Source organism: Apteryx rowi, unplaced genomic scaffold (assembly GCF_003343035.1).
Source record: "Apteryx rowi isolate R43461 unplaced genomic scaffold, aptRow1 scaffold_20, whole genome shotgun sequence".
Taxonomy (NCBI): Eukaryota; Metazoa; Chordata; class Aves; order Apterygiformes; family Apterygidae; genus Apteryx; species Apteryx rowi.
In genome coordinates, this window is record NW_020448308.1 from 480792 (window position 1) to 496523 (window position 15732).

At 57.1% G+C, this 15732-nt stretch overlaps 1 protein-coding gene across 3 annotated transcripts in view; it reads left to right on the forward strand.

The window, feature by feature from the left end:
* Positions 1 to 11889, forward strand: part of AP2B1 (adaptor related protein complex 2 subunit beta 1) — an 83039-nt gene extending 71150 nt beyond the window's left edge. For 2 of the 3 annotated variants that reach the window (XM_026063622.1, XM_026063621.1), the window contains 2 exons: positions 8148 to 8302; positions 9528 to 9866. In XM_026063622.1, the coding sequence (XP_025919407.1) occupies positions 8148 to 8302; positions 9528 to 9602 (230 nt within the window). In that variant the 3' untranslated portion in view covers positions 9603 to 9866. Of the gene's footprint in view, positions 1 to 8147; positions 8303 to 9527 lie in introns of all 3 variants that reach the window. The other variant, XM_026063620.1, reaches the window with a different exon arrangement.
* Positions 11890 to 15732: the final 3843 nt, after the last annotated feature.

Sequence of the window (15732 nt, forward strand, 5' to 3'; positions counted from 1 at the left end):
GTGTTCCAGCCCTGACTTTAACCTGCTGCCCAGCTCTGGACCAGTCACTTTGCCTTTCAGCATCTGCTTTCTTCTTTCTGATTTGAAAGAGTAATCTTACATACCACTGCAAAAATGTTTTGATGTCTATGGAGGACAAGCCATGTGAGAGGAGTGTTGGTCTGCTGTTATTAGCTGCTATATTGACATGTTTTGATCATACTCTATCCCGTTCAGCTATGTGTTTAGTCATCTAGTTGCCTCCGTTTGTGAGCATCCTACTTGTACTTATGACCTTATTACTGCTGAAGGGTGAGGGAGTGTAAAAAGTGGAATGTGGCCAGCAGAGCAGCTTTGTTCCTATTCGAGAGGTCTGGACAGGAGCCAAGTGATTCTACCGAAAGCTGCTATGTTTTAGAGGAAAAAATGAGTCCCTATTGATTACAAACCCTGTAACCTTTTTATTCTCTCATGTCTGCTATTACACAGTGAACATCTTCTTGCTTCAATTGTAGACAGAAACCATGGGTCTCTTTGTACTCATAATTATTACTATTTTGGAATATAAAAGATGTAACATGCAAGAGAGGGGAAAAAATAGCAGCTGTTGGACCTTATGACTTGATCTCACTGTGGGGTTTCAAATGAGAACAACCTCTGTGCCTCCCCCAGCTGTCCCTCYGCTCCAGTCCAAGTTTGGCATCGACCTCTCCACCCACACTGCAGTGCTGTCGTTGGTCATGCCCTAACCGCACTGCCTGGAGCTCTTTGCATCTCCAGTTAGAAATGTTGGTAACTTCTCCTAGGTGCTGGTGTGTTGTGGTCCTGGTTAGTGGAGGACATAGCTGGGAGGGAGAGAGGGAGACTGCGTAGCTGCAGAGATGAGCACCTACAGCGTGGTGGTCCGGCGATCCTGCAGACTGGTCAGAGCACCCATCTCCCTTCAGAAGGAGCTCTTATAAAATACGGAGTGACAGGTAATGCTCCCTGCTGGGAGAGCAGGGGTGTTTTGCCGGCCAGAGGCCAGATTTTTTGGCCARCCTTGTTTGGATTGATGATGCTCAGTAACACATAGCTTGCAAGGAGAGTGCAGTAACACAGCGCGGTTTCTCTGCAGTGCTATCTGCAGCCATTGCCAGGGCTCAGCTGGGAAGAAGCTTCTTCCAGTGTTTTAGCAAGAGCTCTGAAAACAGTGTCTCTTGAGCATGATCAGTCACTTGGGAGGCTCCAAAGTATGCAGGATCTGCCAGCCTCTTTGGCTTATGTTCGGGAGAAAGTGGGTCATGTCTGATAAACAGATTTCAAACGCTTCTATCAGATGAAGCTTCTGTTTTTGTATCTCTGTTGCTGACACCTCCTTCTTCTTGCAATTTTATAGGCAGTTTTTTTCCTTGACCACCTGGGCTTTGGCCAAAAGCAGGCCAATAGCTTGCAGGAGGAAAAACTAGGGAAATCTTGTGTGGTTGTCTTTTGCCTCTTGGGTTTTAGCTACCACTTCAGTCCTGATTCAATAGTTCTGCTACTCGCCTTGCTTTAATCTAAGAGTAATCTCCTCTAGTACAGACCATCCTAACAGTGCGAAGCTTGTCTGTACAAGGGCCCAAAACCCAGTGGAGGGCTAGATTTACAACATGCTCAGGATGGAAACGTGGTAAGTGGCTCTGTGTATGTGTGCACCAGGATAGGGGCAAAATAAACTGGGTGAGCTTGGAAGAAGGTTTAATCCATGTTGCTACTAGTTTATACCCAAGCAAGGGTGCATATTGGGTCAGTTGCTGCAATAGGGCAGTAATCTTGCAAGATTTACAATCCTGATCACTGGAAATCCAGTGAAAATAGCCTTATTTTAAGGCACCTCCTTGTTTTGGAGTATAGCAACTTTGTGTTGTATAGAAAATCTTYAGGCACTTGATCCTTGTGGAGGAGGGACTGGTTCGTGTTCAAAAGACTTTCTTTTTGGAGACACCTAAGCAGACTAAAGCTCTTGGCCTGTACTGTTGGTGGTCTGTTGATCATTGATGAAATGCTGCCGCTGTGTAGCTTTCATCCCATTGGCATAAAATAAGGTGAGCAATTGCTGCCTTGGCAAAGCTGTTCAGACCAAAGTCTGCAGATTTTAACAGCTCCTAACTAAAACTCAAAGGTGCTGGGCTTTTTGCAGCCTTTTAACACAGATAAAAAGCTTCTAAGAGCTGCCGGCTTCCCAGAGGTGCACAGGCCTCCGTGTGGATCAATATCCCTCCTATCGCATCCGCTCAGATAACTAATTCGTGCCCAGCCTGAGCCCACCCACTTGGTGGCGAGTTGCCGTTCAGGCGCAGGGACTGGCCGTGCCATTCATGCTTCGGTCTAGCTGATTCCAGCCCAACGACATGGATTTAGCTGCGAGGTAAAAATAGCTCTGCTCCCCAGCTGATGTGCCCTAATCGCAGCACAGCCAGCCGCTCGAATAGAGCAGCGCGGCTGCAGCAGGCRCYGGGTGGACGGAGCAGAGCGAAGCGGGCGGYGCGCAGGCTGCTGCGGGCCAGAGGGCTAATCCGAAGTCACCTGCGTGCCCRGCTCCTCTTCTCCTCGCYGCAAAGAGCCTTCGCTTTCCTGAGYGCTYGGGACCGTCCTGCGTCCGCACCTCGTGAGAAGCGGGGATGAATTTAGGTGCGGACCCTCGGGCCCTGCCGTCCCRCTAAGCRGGGAATGCTGGTTTTCTTCAACAGGGAAGCTGAAATTTTCAGTAACTTTTTCAGAACAAAACTAGAGCAGGCTTGGAACAGGGGTTTAGCGGGTTGGCTTTTATCTGTCAAGAAGGTAGCTTGTGCTTTCTTGTACGTGCAAGGCTGGCTGTCACTGTCGCCTTGCAGCGCCTCCGTGTAAACCGCGGCGTTTCCCCAGGTCGTTTCTTTTGTTCCTTCGCACCGAAAGGAGGTAGAGGCACGCGTGCCGTCAGCAGAGATGCTTCGCGCTCAGCCTGCRCTCTCAGGCCTTTGAAGAGATTCATCGTGCGCCCGCGGGGCAAAGCAGATAGGACTCAGGGCTGGGACTCGAGCTGTGGCGGTTTGCGATGGGGACGGTGGGAAAAGCTCCTGTCCCTGCAGTTCAGCCCGAAGCGGGCGCAGAAGAGCCACGAGGTCTCGGCTGCTGCAGGTAGCGGCCCTGAGCGCCTTGAGCCGAGGTTGCAGGAAGGCACCAGGCGGCGGGTGAGGAGCGGATGGACTGCTGACACCTTAGACGCCCAGAGCCTGCCACCCTGACCCCTGTCTCGAGCATCTTTGTTTCCAAAATAAGCAGGTCCTGAGCCCTTGAAGATATTCCCACTGTTCCCAGTGACTCGGTGAGGGATRCGTGCTTAACCCCAGATTAGGGATTTCTCTCTAGGGCCAGGGCCTATGGCATGGAGGAGCAAGTCTGTCTGGAGCCGTCTTACAGGGCCGAGGTGCACCAACGGTGCAGTGTCCCTTCGGCATTCATTAGAGCTCCGCTTCACGTATCTGCCTCCTTAATAAGCGGTTATGATACTGCTGTGGAGAAAACTGTATTCAGAAATATAGCTTGTAATAAAAACAGAAGGTCATGGGTACACCCCTGCATTCTCATTTCTTGTGAAACAAATGTTAACTTTAAAAAAAAAAAAAAAAATCAGAGTTGGGAGAGCCCAAAGAGCCTGCTGTAGCAGAGTCTGGGAAGGGCTGTAGGGTCGTAAGGTCTTTAACGCTGTTCTTTGGGTATCAGATGAATGATTGCTAAGGATTCCTGCTTATGCCCCAGTGTTCGTGTCATCYGTGCGTGAAAATATTCATAGACCTATGTAGCTCAAATAAGTGGAGTGGGTTTTTTTGACAAGCTGCACCAACTGAGCTTTCCCCCTCAACTAAACATGCACTAAAATTTGCTCGGCCTTGTCTACACTGGTTTTTACCAACATGCTAAGTTTGATTACATTTTAAAGRACCATTAGATTAAGCTAAAATATGCAAATCAGATTAGCTTTTTTTATTATTATTATTTTTAATTCTGCTTACCCAAACCCACTGAGTGAAAGAGCAGCTACAGCAGTGGCACAAGCTGACTTGCACATGCAGATGAATGCYATTAATCAGGATGTAATTTAGTTGCTGTGCTGTTCAGCAATTCTGGTAACTTTGTTTTTGCTGATTTATTACTGGCCCCCAATCTATGGTGTGAAATGACAACTTCATTGTTTTGGGTTGAATGTGGCTTTATTGGTATGCGGTGGTCATTTTGATTTTTCCCATGTAATTTGCTAATGCTAGAACTAAGAAAGAGAAATTGGATTTTCTTGCTGCAACAAATTGGGAAACAATCGTATGCACGTGTCCCTGGTATGTTTTTGTATCTCCACAAATCTATTAGCTTCCCCTTGATCATTAAATAAATTAAAAACCCYGTGCTTATGAAATGTCTTGGAAATGATCAAAGTCCCTCCCTGCTGGATCCAAGTTTGCAGATTTGTTTGGTATTTGAATGCGGTTCTTGGCTGGTTGCTCAGAACCATTCGAGTGTTACTAGAAATGGAGCAGGGATATTTTCAGCTCTCACAGTACAAGACAAAGTGGTGAAGTTTTCCTTCCTCGTTTCCAGTGCTCGCTGCAAATGGCCTTGAGGTGCAAGCTCAGAGCAGGCGTGCTCTCCTTGCTAATCCCATGGATTGTGCATGGCCTTTGGGAAAAACTGCCGTTGTTGCACACTGGGTATCTTGGATGTTGGAGATGTGAATTTCTCACATCTGATGTGTCGAAGACTTGAGCAGGTGCTTAAGAAGGATTGCTTTGTGCGAGGAAGGTGGCCTTGTTCAGCTGCTTGCCCGTCTTTCCACGTGTACTATTTAGCTGGTGCAAAAMACCTGAAAGATGGACTGATGTCGGAGACTTCCCTGGCGCTCGCGATGGGGAAATCTTTCTTAACAGGAGGATAAGCGTTGAGCAAAAAGAAGCAGCCCTGCTTAAAGTCGCTCAGCGAGGGCAGCTGGAGCCGGTGCCGCCTCGCAGCAGGGGCTCGCGCGCTTCTGGCTCGCAGAGTCCCGAGATGGCAGCGGTGGGGAGAGGGCGCYGGCRGCRCGGCWCGGCTCGGCTCGGCTCGGCCGCCCGGGGCTGCCGCTTCCAYGCACGCAGCCCCGTTCACAGCAAGGCTGAGCTCTCTGCTCCCAGCAAATATATATATATTTTTTTAAAGGCTGTGCTGTCACATGGCATTAGCGGTCCTGCCTTCAGCGAGGTGCAGCCTGGCACCGTTGCTTAGCAACTCTGCCCGATCTCCGAAATGCCTCCGAAATGCCGCCCGCCGGCACAGGAGCGATGGGAGCTACTGCCCGCGGAGAGGCGTCAGGAACGACCCTCGGCTCTCGCCACCGGCGGGTGTCAGTCCCGGACCCGCGCTCCCAGCGGGGGCAGGAGTCGGGCGAGCCGAGCCTCGGCGCGCYGGCCCGCGGCCGGGTGGACTTTGGTAGGGTCTCGTGCGCTCCTGGGGGAGCAGCGGAGGTCGGGCAGGGAGGCAGGAGCAGGCTTTCCACGGAGCTGCCCTGCTTCATTTCCCTCCCTGTGCCCCCGTGAGCAGCGTCCCGGGGCAGGAGGAGGGATGGGGACAGCGAAGCAGAGCGCTGCGGCGAAGAGCCCAGGGGAGCCGCGCGYGGTTGCGGGAAGCGCCCGCCGTTAAAGCGCCCCGCGGCCCCGTCCGCCTCGCCGGCCGTGCCCCCGCGGTGCGGGAGCACTCCCCTCCTCCGGCRGCCCACTGCCTCACGGAGTGGCAGCCCCGGGACTGCCAAAACGACAGACTTCCCCCCAAAATGAGAGCTTCCCCCTTGCAGCCTGGCTGCCGACCCAGCACCCACGCTCCCCAGGGGATGCCTCCGCTCCGGCAGCATCTCCAAACAGAGTGGGGAAACAGCTCCCAGCAGGAATAAAGATTCCCGGAGGGCAAAGGCATCGAACCCTTGCCAGGGACTCGCTTCCCGGGTGTTTCCGAAGAGGCTTTAGGGCGGCGGGGTTTAACCACGGCCCGTTGAAACGGGGCAGGCAGAAGGTCACGTCTAGCGCTGAGGCTCCCGTCCCTTGCCAACGCGGACGTGCTCTCCGAGGTGGCACCACGCTCGACACGGGGCTTTCGCCAAGCCCTGGAGGCTGCTGGCRCTGGCAGGGCAGCGGGGTGGCACAGGGAAGCGGGTGCTGGTGGTGTCCCGCTCCCGAGCAGCGAGGCTCCCCCCCGGGCTGCTGCTCCCCGCGAGCAGACGACCGCTCGGTATCGCACGTTTTCCCAAGCTGGATGAGTTTGTTGTACGGAGGAGGAGTAGGGGTGGGAGGAGGAGACGGAGGGAACGAGGGTTTTTAAGCAAAGGATCTCATTAGTTACTTATATCTGCCAGTTTCCATAGTAACTGAGGAAAAGAGGAAACCTAAATCTGACTGTGTCTGGGTAGCTGGATGTTTGAACCCTCCGCAACCCGCAAACAGCTGCTCTGAGGCCTGGGAGCAAACGGGGCAGCGCGGCYGCTGGCCGAGGGGTCCGGGCTCTCCCTGGAGGTGGCCCGCAGCCGAGGGCACCCTGCGGCGCTGGCTACCGAGTCCGCTCGGGGAGAGGAAGCCGGGCCAGGCCTCGGTGTCGGCACAGGGATTGTGGGGTCCTTCCTCTCCTGCTTTTGCCGTTCCCTGGTGCGCAAACAGACGCAGCAAAGCCCCCTCTCTGATCCCGCCGCGCACCGGCACGGACGGGTGTCCGTTCGAGTCCATCACCGATGCTGGCAGCTCTCAGTGTTTGTAAGTGCGGGCGTGAATCAGAGCTGCACAGGCACTTTGTGCTGCTTCTGCCGCTGCAGACTGTGCTGCTGTCTTGCTCCTCGTGCTCCTTGAAATGGATCTCGTGTTCCCAATCTCTTGGCTTTCTGTTCAGATTGTTTTAAGGCCACTTCTCTGCCCCGCTTTCTGTCGAGAGCGCCCGAGCTGCTGATAACGGACCCGCGTCTGACGGGATGTTCCCTCGCGGGGCACGGCGCTGGCCCCGAGAGAGGCAGGGGGGCAGGGGGCTCCCGCCTGCGTTGCCTGCGGGGGGCTTCTGCTGAGCAGACGGGCCGTGGCCCTTCTGAAATGGCCTGCCGCTCTGCTCAGCGTTAGCATGTGCAGTCCGGTCTCGGGGTCAGAGCAAAAGCACTTGGAGCCCGAAAATTAAGTTCCCTCTCCTGCTGGGCATCAAGAATGCCCAGGCTTTAACAGCGACGTTTGGCGGGGGTGGGAATGCTTGCGTCTTGTCCCCGGGCCTCCCTCCCACCCAAGGCGTGCAAGGTGACCTGTTGCTGGCATCGCAAGGCCAAGGCTAGCCCTTCTCTAAGCTGGGCTAAGAAACCCCTCGGCTTCCAGAGGCTTTTGGTACCGGATGCTGGGTTTGATCGTTGTGTTCTGTGTATTTGCTTTTATTCTTGTTTCTCTGCAAGGTTCCTTAGAAATAGCATGTATCATGTTTACATCCATATATTTGTGCAGGTAAAATCACGTGTCTTCTGCAAGTGCTGAGGTCGTTTAGTGTGTTAAAACTATATCACAGCCCTTTACTGTCTGGAGACAGACAGCTGTGGGTTTTTCCCCCTTCGGGTGATTGTCACAGAAAAAGGACTTTTATTACCCTGTGGGACATTGGTTGGCTGGAAGTACCTGTGTATGAGAGCGAGGGAGGCAGGAGGGGGCTCTTCTGGTTGGGACGGGACCTCAGAACCAGGCATCCAAATGAGCCTCAGGCAGGGATCTCTGTTCTTCCCTGCCTTCGTCTTCCGATTTTGGCTGCCTCCAGACTATCCTGCCTGGGTGTTCTGGGGGATTTAAGAGTACAGCAGAGTCCTGTTACTCGCTGAACTGCAGGATCTTGTCTTGATAAAGTCAGTAAATCCTCTGTGATCTGGAGCAGTGAGCAGTAAGTGAAAGCCCTGCAAGAAGGGTGAATATTTACCGGGGGGTCACAGGCTGAAAGGAAAGAGGCTGAGCCCGTGGGAGCAAATTGGAATTTTTCTCCTCCTATCATGTCTGTTCCTGTCCCCAGAGAARACTCAGGGACAGAAGTCAGTGCTTCCTTGTGTGCTTGTATCCTGGGAATGCTCCTCTGGGCTCTCCTTTCTCCAGATATGATGAGTCTGAATTAACAGATGTGGGTTATTTCTTTCTTCCTTCTCTCTGAAGACACTGTCTCCAGCAAACTGCAGAACAACAACGTCTACACCATTGCCAAGAGGAACGTGGAAGGCCAGGACATGCTCTACCAGTCCCTGAAACTCACCAACGGCATCTGGATCTTGGCTGAGCTTCGCATTCAGCCGGGGAACCCGAACTACACGGTGAGACCCGCCGGATGGCAGAGAGCACGTGGGACAGGCTGGGGTCCTTCCAACGGTCCTGGCTTGTCTGGGGCAGATCCTGATAACTTGTCTGGGGACGGGAATTCCCACTGAGCTGGAAAAAGTGAGAAACAACAGAATTGTGTTGCTGTTACCGCTGAGCTGGGATAATGCCCGCTCAGCAACGAGCACTTACTTGCCAAGGTTACCCAGAGATAAAGCCAAGAGACATTAGCGAGAAAGCATTGCCAGGATGCCCTTCCCCCTCTAGTAAACAGGACTAAATTTATGCCCTGCCGTGTTCCTGCGGTGGAGACCGGCTGTCTGGACGTCAGAGGCTCTTTGGCCTTATACTGGTAACAGTCTCTAGCCGGTGGGAAGCTGCTGTCTGTCCTGCATCATGCGCCTATATAACTATTCCCTTTGACCTTCTCCCCTTCCGAGGACCTGTGTGCCTGACTTCCCATCTTAAACAATTTCTCTCCTCTTGGAGGCTCTTCCAGGAGTTTCAAGGGATGTCCATGGTCTGGGGACCCATATGGTGAAAGCAAGCAATGGAAGGTGCTTTAAAATGCTGTTTGTGCAAGGAGTGATGTCACCTCAGTCATCCGGGCCCGATCCTCGCTTTAGAGAGGGGTGAAATCCAAGTTTGCGTCTGTCAGAACCAAACAGCAAAATTCTAGGAGCAAATGTGCTCCCAGACCTACTGCTGCGATTTACAGCCCAAGGACGGGCAGGTCCCTCGCCGCAGGGTCTGGGCAGTGCCCCCTTCCCTCATGCCTACGGAGGTGGCTACGTTGGTTAAGGAATTTGGGAACACCACAGTGGGAGTTTGCTTTTGTGTCCTCCCTCAGCTTAGAGCAAGCTCTGAAGAGGCAGAGCCAGCTCAGTTCAATACCGGTAATGGAGAAAGCGTGCCAGTACCCAGAAGAAATCCCCTGGGTGGCTTTGTCAGCAGCCACGTCCGTGATGCATCCAGCCTACGCTGTAGGTCAGAGATGTGCAGTCGGCTTCGTGGCGACACGAGCGAGTCCCTCCCTTGCTTTGGCAATGCTGGGCCCGGCACCACGATTTGGGAACCTGCTGGAGGGCAAATTAAGCGCCGCCGGACCGCGGTGAACGGGCCCTGAGCAGCCGGCCGGCTTCCCGTCTCACGGAGGTGAATATCCACCGCTTTTCCCCGGTGCCTCACGCGCGCTAACCTCCGCTCTCCCTCTCTCCGCAGCTCTCCCTGAAATGCCGAGCTCCCGAAGTGTCCCAGTACATCTACCAGGCCTACGATGCCATCTTGAAAAACTGACGGGAGCTCCGTCTGTGCCTCACCCTGCGGAAGGAGGAGGGAGCAAGGGGTCCCCGGATCCTCCTTCGCCACGGGCGCGGGGAGAAGCACGCTAACTGGAAGCAGCCGTATTCATGTGTAGGATTTCAGTCAAACGCACTGATTAAACAAGGTAGCAATTAGTATCCACGTGCTAACGATGATAGGGAACAAACCCCTTTGATATTTTTAGCGTCCATGGAAACTTTGTAACCACTGCTTCGACTATTCCCCCCCCGTCCCCCTCGCCCCTCACTCGTTGTCCGTTCTTGTGGGCTTCTCCATTTTGTGCCAATGTTCAGTGTTTTCTAAATGGCTTTAGGCGTAGTTAAGATTTTGTAAAATACTGCTCGTTGGAAAAAGAACAAGCAAAAACCACACGTCTGCTCATTAAAACAAGGCAAAAGTGTCGAAAACATATACTGCACTTTATTTTATATTTTTATACATTTTGAGTTTTTTATTGTAATTGGCTTAAAGGGAAAGCAAACCTAGGGAAGCGGTGGGAGCCCTGCAGGGAAACTGGGCTCTAGCAGGGTGAACACGGCCTCGAAGAACTAGGAACAGAGCCATCAGTTTGGTCCGTGGAGGCGGACGATGTCCTAAAGAGAGGGTTTTTTATTACACTTGCGCTGGCAGCCTCAACTCTGTTTTTGATGGTGTGTTTTCACTCCAACCATCTCTCTGGCCATTAGCTGCCGCTCTGAGAAGCGAGGCTTTTCGTGCTAGGTGCCGCCCTAGACGGGTAACGGGACAGTGGAGGGCGAGACGAGGAGGGAACGAGCCCGCTCTTGGTGAAAGGCTCCTGCCAGCGCGTGAGGTATGGCCCCCGCGTCCGCCCCCGCCCGGAGCCCCTCTGCCTGCTCCTTCCCTGCGCCTGCTGCGGCCAACCTGCCTTTTCGGCTGCGCCGGCTCCTGCTCCCGGCACTGCGTGAACCCCGGGAATCCCCGAGGCTCGCGGCAGTAAATCCGAACGTGGCGGTGCTGCTTTGCCGGCGGGGTGCTGGCAGTGCAGCCAGGGGTGCTGCGGGGCGCTGGGCTGGCTCTCCCTGATCCCGTCCTGTGCACCGAAAGCCAGGCTGCGTGGCGTGATGGGGGCAGCCCGGGCTTGGCGGTGTTTGCGCCCTGCTTCCCCGCGCGCTTCGGTTCTGGGGTGAGCTGCGAGTCGAGCAGACCGTGGAAGCGTTTCTTCCCTTTCCAGCTCCCGGGGCCGGGTCTTGGCTCTCTGTGCCCAGGGGCACGCGCAGACGAGGGYCGTGCAGGCTCCTGCTCCGAGCCCCCTGGCCCCTCGCTCCCTGCCGGTCCCTAGGGCCAGGACTGCTTCCCCTTCCCGTGGCTGTGGCGTTGCAACCGCTAGGCGCTGCAGCGACAGCCAAGCCTCATGCATGCCCCTGCTCCGGCCGTTGCTTGTGCTGCTTAACCCAAGCCGCTGACCACGACAGCTTTGCTCCCCCCGCATGCTTGATTTGACGCCGTCTCCTCCCAGTGAGCAAAGCTCTCAGCCATAGCACCCATGTTGTCTTTTTAGAGGCCATATCCAAGGTCAATAATTTTTTGTTTGTTTGGGGTTGGGGGGATGATGGTTCCTCAGGGCTCTGGCGCTGGCACAGCCAGGGGAGACCCCGTGGGTGCAGACAGAGCCCAAGTGAGGGTTGGGACGGGAGAGGGCAGGACAAGGGCACCTCTGCAGCAAGGCTCTAAGGTTGCAGATAAGCAGCCAGTGCTGGGAAAAGGCCCAAATGCCCCATTTATCCAGCCCTTCTCCTCTGTAAAGAAGGGAGGAGGCTCCAGCAGAGCTGGGAGCTGCAGGGCCCCAAGCCCAAGGAGCCCTTGAGCCCTGCCTGCCCGGGTTGGGAGATGACTTACTCCAAGCCTTGCCAGGAGCACTGCAAAAATCATTATTAGAGCAATTAATAAGGTGCCAGTTCGCACTGGGGGCTGTGGAGGGAGGACAGGGACGGTGCAAGGCTGCGCCAGGAAGCAGGGAGGAGGTGGCAGAGGATCGGAAATGAGCACTGAAGTCCCGCTCTGCTAAGCAGCCAGTGCAGTTCAACCTGGGGGGGATGCAGAGCACCCGCTTCCTTGTCAGACTTGTTCCTGGCCTTGGTTTGGGCGCGTGGGTGTCTCCGAGCTGCAGGTAGGGGAGCTGCGGGGCCAGGCCTGGGCTCCTTCAGGGGCGTTCTGCCCTCCTCGTTTGGTTTTTGCGGCGTGGTTGTGTTGCTCTTCAGGCTTTACCTGGCGTCCGTGTCAATAAACGCATTTCCACGAAGCCGCGGCTGTGGTGTGGCTCTGTCGGGGCTGGGGAGAGGAGTCGCTTTGCCTGCTCGCGGCCCRCCGGAGGGAGCGGGGGCCGAGGGCTGGGTTTGGGAAGCAGGGGACACGATTTGCTCCTCCAGAGCCCTTTCTCCCTCTGTCTTCGCCATCTGCTCTCGCTCGTCTCGGGAGGCGTGAGAAGGGTCTGGGTTGCAGGGGCACCAGCGCCTCGACACGGGCAGCTCCGGGTGGGAGCAGGCGGGGGGTGGAGGTACCGATTTAGTCCCGTCTGGTCCCGGATGGGGGGTGTGCGACGTGACCTGCTTTCCCTGAGAGGAAAGGCTAAGATCATTCGATGGGAGCGTGACGGGTTTGGATTGCTCTGCCCCAACCTTCTCCATCCTGGCGGGCTGGGATCTTCCAAAGGGCTTCGCTGCTGCTGGTCCTTCTCGGGCTGGGCTGGCTGGGCTGCGAAACCTTGGTCCTGGGCCAGAGGGACGATCAGCCAGCCCCAACCCGTAGACAGCAGTGACCAGCAACGGGACAACACAAGAAACGGGATTAAGCAGGGTGACCCCTTCCTTCACCCCGGCCGGCTCTGGACTGGCGATTAGGTGATGCCCCCCAGGCTCCCAGGGCCTGGGGGTGGCAAGTATCAGCACTTCGTGCCCTGCGAGGGGGTGTCTCTGCGTTAGAAACCAATGGATGTGGCCAGTGGCCCCAGTGAGGGATTGGTTCGGGGTCAGCTGTGCTGCCATCGCCTCCCTTCATAGATTCCCAAGGTGTCTGGGCTGGTCCTGGGCGTCCCGTCCCCCTCCTGAGCTCTGCGGCGACTTGCCCCTGCCTGGGGACTTGGGGCTGCACAGCCCTGCATCAGCGCTGCAGCCTCTCCTCCTCCTCCTCCCCTGCTGCAACCAGCTGGGCATTGATGTCCTCGGGTCTCTCCACTGTCACCATCAAATACGGGAGCTGGAAAGTGTCTTTGCATTTTGCCACTTGCTTTAAGAGGGGGAAAACCCCAGCCAGCGGCAGCGCACTGCGCGCTGGAGCTAAAATAACCTCTCGTTCCTCCCGCGTGCCACCGTCCCCTTGGTGTCCTGCGGGCGAGACGAAAGGTTTATCCCTCCTCCTCGCTCCGTCAGGGGCTCCCAAGTGAGAAAYAGGGTTTTTCCCGCTGTTCTGGATTTGGAGGCGCGCTTGCACCCCTATGAACGGGGCCAGGCTCACCCGGGCCATGCTGCACCTTGCAAACTGGCTTTGCTTCCTTGGCATCAGGCCTCGGGGGCTGCAGGCCCAGGGGAGCTGAGTGACCCCGCGGGCTGGGACGGGCCGTCACCGCRGCCTTCCCCAGCCCCTGCTCCCCGCCATGCCCGCGCCGCGGGGCTGGCGCCTTCCCGGGGTTTCGCCTCCTGGGCGGCCTCTCCAAAATCACTGCGGCTCCCGACGGCCTCGTGCACATCCTGATCCGTGTGCATCCCCCGGGGCGGATGCTCRTCCCTATGGCCCCTGCGGGGAGCCCCGGGGCACCAGGAAGGACTGTCACCTCCCGAGCCGGAGCCGTTCCCTGTYGGCAGAGCCCCAGGAGGCAGCGGGGGACCCAGGACCCACCCGGCAGAAGAGGGGAAACGAGAGCACCAAAACAAGGCTCAGGGCCTGCTCCTTCACCCCAGCACCCGGCAGGGCACCGCCAGGGAAGGGGGAAGCGCCGGGTGCCTGTGGCCAGCCCGGGCAAGGCGCCGGGGAGGTGGGTTTGCACCAGCTTCCCCCGGCAGCTGCCGGAGCGAGCGAGTTTCCTGGGCGTTAAGGGACAAAATCAGGTGACAGCAGGTCCCCGAGCCAGGATGCAGCAGGTCCCTTCGGGTGCTTCGCTCCCCGGGAGGGAGAAGCGGAGCAAGGGGAGAGGCAGGGACCTGCCCGGGGGCTGGAGGCTGCGGCAGAGGCAGGTGCCGACGGCAGCTCCCCGGCTCCCGCTGTGCCCTGTCTTTTCCCACCGCTGCCTGCGTGCCAGGACGCAGGAGCTCTTCCACGGCCAATTTTATGTTTGCRGCTGCCTCATCTCGCTGAGGCTGGGATCATCCTTCCAGACACGGGGGACGCGCCACGGTCCAGCGCTGCTCCCTTCCCCCCCCCCCATCATCTATAAAATTTCACAAACAAAACTGCAAGAGCATCTTGGAGGAAACTGCTAAAAATAGCCCAAGGCAGGGCTGGAGCCTGAATTGTGCAGGCAAGTTCACGTGCAGCCGGCATCTCTGCCCTTTCCCAGAAATATTGCAGGTTGCTTTATGGAAATGCTGGGAAATGATGCTAAGGGCTTATGTAAGACCAGCAGCATCTAGGACTGGTCCTAACCCACCGTGAGCTCAGGGCACCTAAATGCTTCCCCAGCAGCGCGCGTCAGGAAGCTCCGCAGGGAAATAAGCCCCAAATCTCGGAAAGTCTGGATGTAATGTGGGACAAAGAGAAAGGGGCTGTAAATCCCTTCTCCTGCCATGGATCTCGGCCCCAGATGTGGTGCAGAGCAGCGCGAAGGCTGCTCTGTGCTTCGTGGGGCCGAGTTCGCCATCCCCTTTCCCCGGGGAAGGAAGAGGCTGGCATGGAAATTTCCGCTGGTTCCCCAGCCTGGGCTCCGGGCATCTCCCACTGGAGCGGCCGATGCCGCTCCCCATCCCTGGGGGAGCTAGGGGGGACGTGCAGCCCCTCAAGCTTGACCAAGACGATGATTTTCCCGGCCAAGGGTGATGACAAGGTTGGGGGGAGCCTGGCCATGCTGTGGCTGGCGTTCGGGCTCTGCCATGTCCAGCGCTTGGTGGCACAAGGGAGACTGTAGGAGAGCATGAGCACAGCCAGGTCACCGGAGATGGGCCRCTCACCCCGGTGCTTCCCGGCATTGCAGCAAGCCGGAGCAGGATTCAGCAGCCTGCTTTGAGGAGCAGGGAGGCACAGGGAATCCTTCGGCAGCCTCTTGTGGGACCCCCCAACCACGCTCCCCGGAGATGTGCCATCAGCTTCTTCCTCAGTGTCTGGCATGCAGGTAAGCGCTTGGTGCTGGGTGCCCCCAAAACACAGGTGCTGCAGCACGAATRTCCCTCCCTTGGCGTGTCCCTCTCCACGTGGACCTGAGAGCATCCCCCCATCGCAATTCTCGTGAAAGCAGGTGCAGGGAAGCCCGCCCCACCAGCTGGACCAGAGCCTGGAGGTCTCCAAGGGCCTCTGTGCTGCGCAGCAGGGAGGTTAAGTGATGTGCCCAAGAGCGAACGGAGCAGCAGTGTCGGGGGGGGGGGGAAAGGCTCTCCGAGGGGGTCCTGCCTTCCTCCCCCAGAGCAGTCAGGGCCCAGAGGGCTCACGCACTGTGTCTGTGAGGATGCAGATGCTGCTGGGCACTGGGGAAAGAAAGGGTGACGGTGTTGCACCCAGCACATTGCAGGGGGGACATGGGAGGACCCTTCCCCATCAGCACCTCTCCAGAGACCCCGAAGAAGCCCGTGGCCCTCCTGCCGTCCTGTCACTCAGCCCGGGCAGCACCCGCATCCCCCTCACCCGGGCAGCGCCTGCTTCCCTCCCCCCAGGCAGTGCCTGCACCCCTCCCCGGGCATTGCCGACACCCCCGGGCATTGCATCCCGCCCTCCCCGGGCACTGCCTGCACCCCTGGGCGCCTTGCCTGCGCCGCCGAGCATTGCCTCCCTCCTCTGCCGGGCACTGCCTGCACCCCTCCCACCCGGGCAGCGCCTCCAGCCCTGCCTGGGCATTGCCCGCACCCCCCACCCCCGGGCCGTGCCTCCCCCCGGGCCGTGCCGCCCCCCGGGCCGTGCCTCCCCCGGCCGAGCCGCCGGAGCGCGGCGGGCTTTGCGACCCAGC